This window comes from Canis lupus, chromosome 3 (genome assembly GCF_003254725.2).
Source record: "Canis lupus dingo isolate Sandy chromosome 3, ASM325472v2, whole genome shotgun sequence".
NCBI lineage: Eukaryota > Metazoa > Chordata > Mammalia > Carnivora > Canidae > Canis > Canis lupus.
This window is the reverse complement of record NC_064245.1, coordinates 13,618,828-13,630,708: the sequence shown is the minus strand read 5'-3', so window position 1 is coordinate 13,630,708 and position 11,881 is coordinate 13,618,828. Positions and strand designations below refer to the sequence as shown.

The 11,881-nt window shown below is 36.8% G+C and overlaps 1 protein-coding gene across 3 annotated transcripts in view; it reads right to left on the bottom strand.

Moving 5' to 3' along the window:
• Positions 1 to 247: 247 nt before the first annotated feature.
• ELL2 (elongation factor for RNA polymerase II 2) overlaps positions 248 to 11,881 on the bottom strand; it is a 72,843-nt gene continuing 61,209 nt past the window's right edge. For all 3 annotated transcript variants that reach the window (XM_025436925.3, XM_049108197.1, XM_025436926.3), the window contains 4 exons: positions 9,758 to 9,824; positions 6,228 to 6,399; positions 4,244 to 4,288; positions 248 to 4,151 (listed from right to left, as the gene is read on the bottom strand). In XM_025436925.3, the coding sequence (XP_025292710.1) occupies positions 4,035 to 4,151; positions 4,244 to 4,288; positions 6,228 to 6,399; positions 9,758 to 9,824 (401 nt within the window). In that variant the 3' untranslated portion in view covers positions 248 to 4,034. The remainder of the gene's footprint in view (positions 4,152 to 4,243; positions 4,289 to 6,227; positions 6,400 to 9,757; positions 9,825 to 11,881) is intronic.

Genomic DNA, 11,881 nt, shown 5'->3' with positions numbered 1-11,881 from the left:
ATAAATAAAATCTTAAAACACACACACACACACACACACACACACACACACACACACACACAAAACCAGGCAGGATCCTGGAGCAGATACCTGGCCCCGGATTCCTAGAGTCACCAACAAGAAGTATCTCTGTTCTAGGAGGATCATTTACAGTAGAGCATCAGAGAGCACTTTGTTGTGGGTTTTTTTTTTTTAAAGATAAATTTAAGAGCCTTGAAATGAGACAAAGGAAAAACAATTACCAGAATTGCAAAGTTAACATTTTTATTGAACTGAAATTGGTGTAGAACAAAAGGGACCACCACAGCTGCTGAGCTTTGTAACAACTGAAAAGTCCCTGTGACATTTTACCTTTGAGAGTCCTAACATGGTTTGGGTGTAACAACTGAGAAACAAGTGTGTGTGTGTATACACACACACACTCCACTTCAAAATATTTTGAAATGAGCCTCCCAGCCTTGTTTAGTTTCAGATTACAAAGAACAATGATAACATCTTCTGTTGCCTTCATTTAGTAGTGTCAGTTAATATCCTTTTACAAAAGGTTCCTCGTAATGCTGGCTTTAATTTTTCCCCCATCTGGTATACATAAGAAAAGGATTTAGTAATACTCAGGCAAGAAATAAACCGTATGAACTTCAAAAGTAGTAAGGGCATATACCAAGCATACAGGACTCAACACTCACACTGCCAGAAACACCATGGACTGGTTGAAGGGTTTCAGCCAAGTTCCAGAAGCAAAGAATGCACTAATGGAAGGGATAAGGCAACCAAGGAGAGTGCTGGAACTAATGAACCACTTGTGTCTAATCCTCATTTCAGCGTCTTGCTTCCAACATCCAAGTATGCATTTGTTTTACATAATAAGGTGAAATACTTAAGGAAAAAGAAAACTATAAGGTTTAGAAGATCAATTAGAGATGAAAGGAAAGTTAATACTGAATTTTTTAATGATCGGTGTGCATGGAGCAATGACATAAACTGATCACACCAATTATTTTTGTGAGAGCAAGCACTAAACATCCATCACTAGAGTTGGACGTTACCCCCTCTCAAGTATTCCAAGGGAAATACATGACAAGATAGGAAACAGAATCCCTACTTAAAAAACAAAATCACATCTAGTCAATGTTCCTTTTGGTTTATATTAAATAGGCTGCTCATTCAGTCTGGAGTTAATCTGCTGTTGGTAAAAATTTCCAAAAGTGTTTCAAATTATTTTAGATGAAATGTGATAAATAATGCATTCTCTCACCTTGATAATGCTGTTTTATACTTACTGGATCTCTCAAAATGACTAAAGAAATTCTTCTACCAGAGTAACTGGCACTAAGTGGCCACTCATTCCTGCAGCAGTTGCGAGTAAGTTTTGCAGTACTAGGTAAAGGGCGATTTTAAGCATTTTAACAGGCTCATGCTCATCTTCAAAGAGATGCAGCCTCAGGTAATAGCAGATTGAGTGATTCATAACTCAGATTTGCAACTGATACAGATCTTGCAAGGATCTGCCCAATGTGCACATCAGATATCTAAATTAAGGCTTTTATAGGTAGGTTGTCAAGTCTATGAATGTGCAGTGCTGGATTTTCATAACATATCTCCAGCTTCCATTATTACCCAATTTGTAAACCAGAAGATGTGCTGATGTATGTCGGTGGGAGCTCCAAGGACTAAGGACCAACTAGAAGGCTTGTTCCTAAACAAGTTCTGAAATAAGAGTTGGCAGTGAAAGAGTTGAGAGGGTGCCTCACAATCTTGTAGAGGGGAAGAGTGATTTGTACCTGCTGACAGGGATGGGGTTAAAAAAAAAAAAAGCCAATAGTTCAACTTCAAGACTTTGATATCTCAAGACCCAAAGATTTAACACCTTACCTAAGCCAATGGTTCTCATGCCTTCACTTGCAAAAGTCACCTGGAGGATATTTACAAAAGTGTGGATACCTGGGCCCTATACCTAGAGATTCTAATTTGGGTGATGCAAATGGTCTAAGCACCTTGCTTTTGAGAAACACTGCTCATAGCAAATAGCAGCAGAAATCTTTGATTAAAAGGCCAAGATGTCCAAGAAACGACACCAGTGAGGTCATTACCTACAGACAAATCCCTCAGGAGCCTCCACCATAACATATGGAACAAAGTTATCCCCAATTAAGTTTCCTTACCTATCTTTTTACAACTCAAAATTTGAAATCAATGAACATTTAGTAATGATTGTACCCATTCTGAGGTAAAAGGAAGAGCACCAGGGATCTCAGTGTGAAAAGAAACCAATTCCTTAAGAGGTCCACGCTATATAGAAATCTCATTTCTGTAGTGATGTTATAGAGTTATAGTGCACATGGTCTTTTATCAGTCTTTGCATAGTCTGTTTACTTTTGTAAACTCTTCTATAGTATCCACACTTCCAGTTAATGCTTTAGGATAACTGCAAAGAGAACAGTTCATCTATATGCTCTCTCAGGTTTTCTAGATACCAACATTTTCTGGTTTACACTGATACACAACAAAGTTATTTATTTATTATTTATTTTTTGGATGCTGGAGACAAACATCTTTATTAAAGATACTACCAAAATTTTGGCAAACATTTCAAAACAGATTTGTAAACATAATGCTTCCCTTTTCAACTGGCAGCACTTTGAAAAGACAATACGATAAGACAACACAACTTGAATCAACATTAGTTCAAAATCCTTATATTTTTGACCACATAACTTATGTTCCCACATGATAAAACAAATGATAGTTTAAATCAACGTCAACAGATAAACTCCATGAAATGAAAGTTTGTGCTGTTTGATGAATCACAGTATGTTATGGTTAAATATATCCGCTCTCTTTTTTTTTTTTTATATATTCCTGGCTCCCAGGATGAAAAAAAAAATCTTTAAATATACATTTCATGTAGGTAATAGCTTCTTTGCATATCTCTCTTCAAAAAATACTTTATAGCAGTATATAAATAGGTTACCTACATGTTTAATTTTTATAATTTTGCCCCAAAACTATAGATCTGTTTCATTTTCATAACATATTGATTTTGCCCAACATTAATAAAGCTGACAGACTGTTGAAATGGAAATGCTTTTGTCTTCTACAATAGAAGTAGCAATTTGACAGGAAAACAAAACAATACCCCTACAGTAACACTCGTCAGTTGTTTAACCTGAGCGTTTGGCCTACTGAGAGTAGCAGCTTTTTTCCTCCATGCACGCTCACATCCACACCACCTCTGCACACATACAGGTCGAGCACACGCTTTCAGACGCTGGTAGGCCACAGTATGCTTCCCATTGCTCTAACCAAGTGGGAAGCAGTGTAGCTAATGATTAACCACACTATGTACACAACTAGCAAACACCTTAAGGCAACCATTGCAATGGGGGGTTAACTTGCAGGGCGGATTTACTGTCTAGATCAAGTCAGGCTGTATGTACATCTGTGGGTGCATATTTATGCACCCACACATGTACACCTTTCTGTTTCTTAACCCTCCAAAACAATGTTTAAATTTTTTTTTGTATTTTGTGCAAATTTCTAAATATTCTACCATTTAAGGCAAAGAGTTTGCATTAAGAAAGGTCAGAAAATAGGCTTATGTTTATCCAAAAGCATTTCACTTTGCACATGACTTGTTTTTTAAACACACAACTTTGAAGTATGGACATTGGATCCCCAATATCTTAAAAAAATCATTTCTAATGACAAACATAAGTTTTTAAGGAAAAGAACTGATTTAAAGTATAGACACTGGATCCCCAATATCTAAAAAAAAAAAAAATTATTCCTATTGACAAACATAAGTCTTGGGGGGTAGGGTGAGGGTGGGGAGAGAAGGACCAGAAAAAGCAGCTTCAAAAATGCAGGGAAGCAAAGTAAAGTGGAAAAAAAAAAAAAAGTAAATAACTCAAGTTTACTAATACTGAAACTTTCAACAAGCAAAGTTTCATTTTTTTAGAATCTTAGAGCAACTCATTTGGAATTTTAAATAAATAAGCTTAAGTTTATTCACATCTTCCGGTCCAAGCAGAGATCTAGTGCCATGACTCTGCTTGTTGTTGGTCAAATTCACCTATTAGTCTTTTGATGTGAGCCAGCTTGTTATGAAGATACTCGCATCTATATTTTTCTTCATGATAATTGGGACTGGACTGTAGAGGAAAAAAACAAGGAGGAATTAGGTTGCAGAATTTGTAATACTTCCCAACTATGGGGTCAGGAAACCCACAGTGATGATTCCTACCTGCTTGATCTTCTGATATTCTTGTAAGACTTCTTCGTGAACATTCTACAAAATTAAAAATTAAAATCAGAAGGGAACTTTTTTGTTTTTGGCAATATATACAGCTAACACATTCAGCAAGGGTGTGGGAAATACTGATGATGGGAATGTAAATTGGTACAATCTTTAAAGAAGGCAATTTGGCAACTGCTATCAAAATAGCAAATGCAGAACTGACTCAGCATTTATACTTCTCTTTCAAATGTGCTTGTGCCTGAGTGAAACGCTGTGTGTACAAGGTTACTTGCTGCAGTACTGTTTGTAAAGCAAAATACAGTAAACAGAATCTAAATGTCTGTTAATCCATACAGAGGAATACTAAGAGGTCATTAAAAAGTGCTTCCCATACTTATATAAAGTTCCCTACGGTGCATTATATTGTTTAGTGAAAAAAGCAAAGTGCAGAATGATTAATACAGTTTGATATTATTTGTTTAGAAACAGAATGACATATTCTAAGAACTTCATTACTTCTAAGATGCACATTTCATTTTAATGAGATAAGTAACGTATCACAGTTTAACTTACTGGAACCTAAGACAATGGTACATATTGTGATTGATGACATCCTAAATTTAACTACATATGGCCCACATGTGAATTTTGTGTATATATATCTTACAAACACATACACAGACCTCTGAAAGAATACACTGGAAACAAGTACTATTGATCGCCTCTAGAGAGGAATATTAGGTAGCTGTTAGGAGAACCTGGTTAATACTAATGTGACCTTACATAGTATGGATTTAAGCAGTTACCAAATGCTGACATTTATTCTGCACTTTCTAATCACCTTATTTTATGGATGGGGATTTTGATTAAGATTAGATAACTTGCTCAAAGTCACACAAATATTAAATGGTGCAGCTGGGAATCAAACCCAGTCTAGTTCTGGAGCCTCCTCCTAACCACAAGTAGTCCTTGGAATTATATTTTAGTTTAAATATAATCATAGTATACTGGTAAATAAACCAGTATTTTTTATAAAAAAATAAACCCCAAACCACCATATCAAGACCTCCTACACCCTCAAATACTAATTCCTCTGACAAAGTCTTCTATAACTCTAAGTAGTCTGTTTTCCCCATTGTGGGAAACCCATTCTCTCATGTAGATTCCTGTCAGAACAACAGTGGGAGGCCAGAGTGAAGGCACCATCTATGGTTGTGAAGTGCAACAAGTTATGTGGCTTACACAAGGAGGGGAACATTCATTTGTATTAATCCTTTTGCTTATTAACTATGAGAACAACGAGTACATGGGTCTGTCTGTCAGTTGTGGTAATACTGCTACTTAAAGTTTGAAAGTGAAAACAGATTAGTATGTGTTAACATATGTCAGTCTCTGGAAGAGCTGGAAATACCAAACTTTTCTTCATTTAAACCCCAAATCTCTGTGGTATTAAACCCTGTTTATATTCTATATCTCTATCTTCCCTATTATATGCCAGATTGAGTTTTTTTTTTTTTTGTTTTTTTAAAATGTACTTGATATAACAATTTGGGGAACAGCACCAGCTCTAGCAGCTATAGCCTGAGTTGGTAGTGCAATCAAATGTTTCAGTGAATCCCAAATCCAACTTTTTTCCTATTTAGTTGTTTGCTTTTTTTCTCAATACTTTATTATGTCATATAAATATAAAGCATGTTATATATTTTATACATACTATGTTGTTTAAAAAAGTTACTTTTTTCCACTGACAGAAATACAGTTCACTGTATTAACTTATTTCTTTAGTTTTCTAATCTCATTCATTCATTCATTCATTCATTCATTCATTCATTCATTCCTAGCTAATTTTAAATGAAGACCAAAAGCTGCAGAGAGGCTGGTTTGCCGGAAGACATGCTCTGAAGGCCAATAGGGTGCCTAGGGAAGGGCCAGGAGAGAACCAATAGGGTAAAATATGGAAGTCAGCCTATCTAGGAGCAAACATGTTTACCTGATACTCTTTTGAGCCTGGAGAAAGCCGCTTTCGTTGTGCATCTAGTTTGATAAATCTTCTAGCTACAGTCTCCATCCTGGCATGCAAGGCCCTGTACTCATCATACTCAGCATTGAAGTCATCCTTGTAATTTTGGCGTTGCTCATAGGAGACAATAGCAATATATTTTCTAAAAAGAATAAAGAAATGAGAGAAATGAAAAGAGACTATAGTCAACATCATTCACATCTTACATTTAAACCCAATACTTAGAAACTGCATCCAAGCATGTTTCCCTACATTGAATGCTGGTCTGTCACTGTTTGGTGCCATGTCACTCCTTCAGACAACCTCCAGGTGAAATTATCCCACAGGAGAGCTTAAGACCGTCAGTGAAGGAAAGTAAATGTGAAAAAGACATGCTGGCAGTGGAACTGAAGTGTGACTAGAAAACAACACTTACCTAGATTTGGCTTTCTAAGCCTTTCTCTATCCAAAATAATTCACTACTACACTAGCGGCAGAGGTCAACCCATCTGTTTTGCGTCACATGGAAACAGGAGTTGGTGAGTGACATGAAACCAGAGAGTGTCACATAGTCACTAAATGCTGAAGTCAAAGCTCTCTCTAGATCTGCTGCTTTATATGAGGAAGTCTGCCTTTTGACCGTTTACACCTGCTGCCAGCAAGGTGCCTCTGGCTTGTTCCCTCTACTTCTTTCCTCCCACGTTTGACTAGGCAAATGTATAAAATACAAAAGAGTAATTGTCTCTTTTGAAATGAGACTAGAAAAAGAAAGAAAAAAAAGCATATTTCTCTAGTTCTTTTTCAACACTTAAGTATCATAGTCTGTAACTGAACAGTGTCTACTATTATTCTAATTTACTTTAATAAAAATGTCATAAACCTGTTTTACTTCAGGTTGTGAATAACTCTACGAAACTGGTGAGTGAAGGCCATTTTCCCAGTGTCAGTTTACTCAGCAGTAAGCAAATTAAAACTGCATTTTATTATTACGACAAAGTTAATATTATTTGTGGTTCTGGGAAGTGGGATCACACCAAAGTCTGGCCTGGGTCTCTGTACTCTGTGTTCCTATTACAGAATGCAAAATTCCCTGGACTTTTTGAGATTAAAAATTGAGATTTGAAAGCAATTTTCAGGCAGGTATCAGGTGGTTCAGCATGCCCCAGGCATGCACATATATTCTTGACTGTGGGAAAACCTTGGAGTTCAGTCCTCTACAAAAATGGTTTTAGACAGCAAAATGTCTGGTTGGAAATGTGAGAAAAGTGATGCAACTGAGCAACCTTAATGTCCCCATTAATATTTTTATTCATGCTGAGTTAGACACTGTGGAGGTTTATTTTTCTAAGTGTAATTGAGACAGCAGTAGTATGCTGATTTAAAGCGTCCTGCTGGTGTCTTTGCTGTAAAAGGAACGTGGCCAGCCAAGCAGCAAGCTGTCCTCTCCTAGACAGGGCTGTCCTGACTACACACCAGAGGAAGCCCAGGGCAGGAAAAGAAGTTCCTGGGGATAAGTGTATGTAAGCAAAATGGCTAAAGTGCTTGTGAAACTAGGCTTAATTTGCTTTATAAAATATCCTGCTTTCTCAAAATCAGACCCAAGTCTATACCCTCATTATTATATTTAATTTCCTTAGGGAAAAATACCAAACTAGCCAACAGCTGTGTTGCTATTATAGAAGATTATTTGGTTATACTGGCATTTTAACGAAAAGCATTTCACTGTTTTTAACAAAAACTGTTACGGTTCTCTAGTTGGTTCCTATGCAGTGATGGAATAAACTTTTAAAGGGTTTGGCTATTTCACAAACAAAAGTAACAGAAGTATTCTTATTATATAAAAATTAGGAATATTGTAGTTTAAGTATGAATTATTCAGAGGCTGATCATTAAGGTTTTATTATGTCCTTTTTAGTTTTCTTACGAAACAACCGGAAGTTTAAGTTCTGTAATTTCAGTGTTTTTTTTTTTTTTAATTCATGGTTTCTCACCATTTTAAGAAAATTTGCTGTTTTTATATCAGTTTCAGGATAAAATAAATTGAGCAATCACAGAGGTTACGTACTTTCATGATTTTTAACAGCCAGAAACATGACAAACATCAAAACACGCTGAAGCAGATGCAGCAACCATCCTTAAGATTAGGGAGTTAAAAACAAGTTTTTAAATATAGAACTAACTGGTTAAGCTGACAAAACACAGCAACATCCTAAATCCATAGGGAAAAGATTAGAATTATTTTTTAGTCTCCCCCTGTGATTTTGTCACATATAATCAATCTATATCACCATTACAAAAAAAAGGGGAATTAAAATCCATCATAAGAGAATGAAAGCACAGTACTGCAGCTGTCATTTGGAGGGGACCAACTTTCATAAGACTTTTAAGGAGAAGTGGGACCCCTCATCGGTGGAGCCACGAGCTGTCCCCCAACCAACCCTTCCTGGGCCAATTCAGTGGCGGCTGCTTTCCAAAGCTCCCTCCCAGAACTCTAAAACCATACCACCTCAGATGAGAGAGTACTCAGCATGGTTTCTTGGGTTCTTTTTAGTTAAGAGATGATAACCAGCATTATGGTTTCATGCTGTATCATTCCCCATTAAGTATAGCTTTCGCACTACTGTTAAGCAAAAGTAACACATTATCAGTATAAAATGTTCTCTACTCTAGAAATGAATATTTCATGGTACATGGAGGGCTAAACGGCATAGTTTAACTTTGTCCACTATGAGATGCTACTGAGAGAAAAAGTGTTCATATAGCTCAGAGTTCATTTTCCAATCTACATTCAAATTATTTTGCCCATTTGTTGATTTTCAAAGCTATCTACAGCCAAATCTGTTTGCTCTTCCAATCTCCATTTTTCCAGGCTCTTGCAACTTAATTATTTCTTCTTCCAGAAGCCTTTGAGTCTATGAAAAAGCTAGAATTATGTGTACAAGTTATAATTTCTGTGATAACCAGTTACAAAAATGTCCCCAGCTCAGCGTTTAGCAACTTGTTGCCATAACAGGACAAACATTATAACCAGTACTGAAGTGGAATGATCAAATTTTACTATTCTCTACTCTTAAAATTAATTCGATGGCAGAGTTTTATTGAAATGAAAATCCATCTATCTCCACTTTGTATGAACTGTGGAGGTTTAAGCTCTTTATCAGTAATAAACTCTCTCTTTGGGGGGAACAAGTGAATGTGCATTGATAGACTGTCAGCTTTGAAGAGTCAGATCCCTGAAATCTTCCATAATCAAATGCCTGGCCTGGCCCCAGAACAAAGGACAGGCTTCTCTATACTTAAAGGCCATGGAGCAGAGCTCAGAGCAGGGGGAGGCGCAACCTGCTCAGGCAGACAGGGGTGGATTTGGGACGAGCAGGCTTAATGGCAGCCTTTCAAATGCAGGGGTGGCTCCAGGACTCTATTTCTGGAACCTCTTTTCTGATTTGCAAATTATGGGAAAAGAATTTGCAAACTTTCTAAAATTAAACAGTTCTCTCCCATTGGCAGACATCTGAACTTACATCAAATAATCTGGGAGTTCAATTGTTGAAGAAGGCTCCGTGGAGGCAGTGCAACCCTCTTTAACTCCTACAACGAAAAAAAAATTAGCTTTCACCAAACAGTATGGTTATAAAATGCCTATAATTCTAAAATAGATCAGAAACATCTGGAACACTCTTCCTCAAATTCTATTCTTCCATCTCAATAAGCAACAGTGAGCAAGGAATACAATTGAACACAAACAATAGAGGCCCTATGACCAGGGCCAGCAGAACTGACGCCAGGCATTGAAAGCGCCCTGGCTACTGCAGTGTCTGCACAATAAAGGAATTCCATCTTAACCCAAGGTCAATCTTCTATTCTTTCCATAACAGTTGTGGCATCTGCCCAGCAATTCAAAGATTGTGGTGGCAGATGCAGCCAGACAATGGAAGATACAAATTTTACATCAACATCTACTTTTCATAGGATTCAAACAAGGCAGATGAGACAATGAAGTCAGGTAGCAGTCTGCTCTGGTCACTGTATTTCATTCCTACCCTTTTTGTATGCAGACAGAGGAAGCAGTGAGCAAGTCTTCCCCTATCAGTTGAAAGTAATTTAAAATAAGTCATTACTGAATCCCGATTTACACTCCTCTCATCTCTACATCTCATAATACTATGGATTCGTTTTTAAGAGGACAAAATAAATAAATAGACAAACAAGTAGACTGCCAGTCATTCAGAGCTATGCTCTGAAAGTGTGTAAAATCCCTCAGTCAGTAGTCTGTTTGTGGGAATGCTCCATTTCCTGAGGGTATATTTAGACTTTTATAGGGTAATTTTTTATCTTTCATGGTAGAATTAATAACTCAAATCCTAACCCTGCCTGCTGGCAAAACATACATGTTCAATGTAAACAAAAATGAAAATTTAGTCATTTCTTGGTTTAATATTTTAAACTAAATACTAAATAAATTATGCAGACTGTGGGCTTATTGTTCATAGTCACATGTATGCGTGCACGTGTATGTGCAACTAAAGCCTGAGTCTGTGTTTTTATGACAGCCTGAGTCTTAAAGGAAAAGGCATTAAGTGTATGTCACCTGGCTTCCTCTTTGTCACAGACATCAGATAAATTTCAACAGATTCAGGGGATGTGGGTCTGGATCCATCCTCAGTATTTTGTGATAATCTCAATTGGCTTTGAGAAGTACTACATTCTCAGGGACAGATTCAGAGAATAGGTCTCACTCAAACTCTACTGTAGGTCTCAACTTATGGGATCCAGTCCTCCCAGCACCACCAGGCTGACTCAGAATCACCACCTCAGGGTAGAAAGTGTGGATATAACCAGGAACACGGCTTGCCAACTCTGAACACAAAGTTTTATTACCTCTTGCCTTTTCCTGACCTGGCAAATTTGAGTACGATAGTATTTGAGGGGAAAAGCTTACAGCTACCTTTTGGGCCACTATACAGTACCCTACTGATCTAAATATTTCAACAGATAAGCTTTGATGTGCAGTATACTCAATCCAGGTCAATGAAGACACTGCATCATACTATTCTGCAAAGTTTCTCTCATGTGGTAAAAATGGTCAGTTAAATCTAAGGATTGCAGACTTCTAGTATTATGGGAAAATTACAGAAATGTAACACTCCTTAAACTCTATTCATTAAAGTAACTTTTCTAAAGTTGCATTTTCCTAGAGAATTTTGCTTTAGTTCAGCTGGGTTTAAAACCGGCAACAACGCTAAATGATGGGCTTGAATCTCTGATGTGCTGGCAGGGGGATATTAAGTTTTAGAGGATAACTTTTAAATAAGAAAAATAAAATTTTGTCACTAGGTGTCAAAGATCATTACACCTCAAGTAAGTGGTCTTTCTGATTAGCTTTCCTTTAGAAATAAAGCATTGTTACAAGCTTCTTTGCATCTCTAGCTATCTGGCTTTTAAAGTTTCCAAAAGCTTGAAATGGTTAAATTTTACTAGTAACAATTAATACTAGTTTACTAGAACAGTGTTCTTAAAATTAAAAAGGAATTTAAGTTCTATCAAGCAAATTGCCAACAGCCTTACATAAGAAAAACTGCTTTCGCTCTGAATAAAGATGATGTGATGGATCTGCATACGCAATCTTACCTTGCCTGTTTTTATAA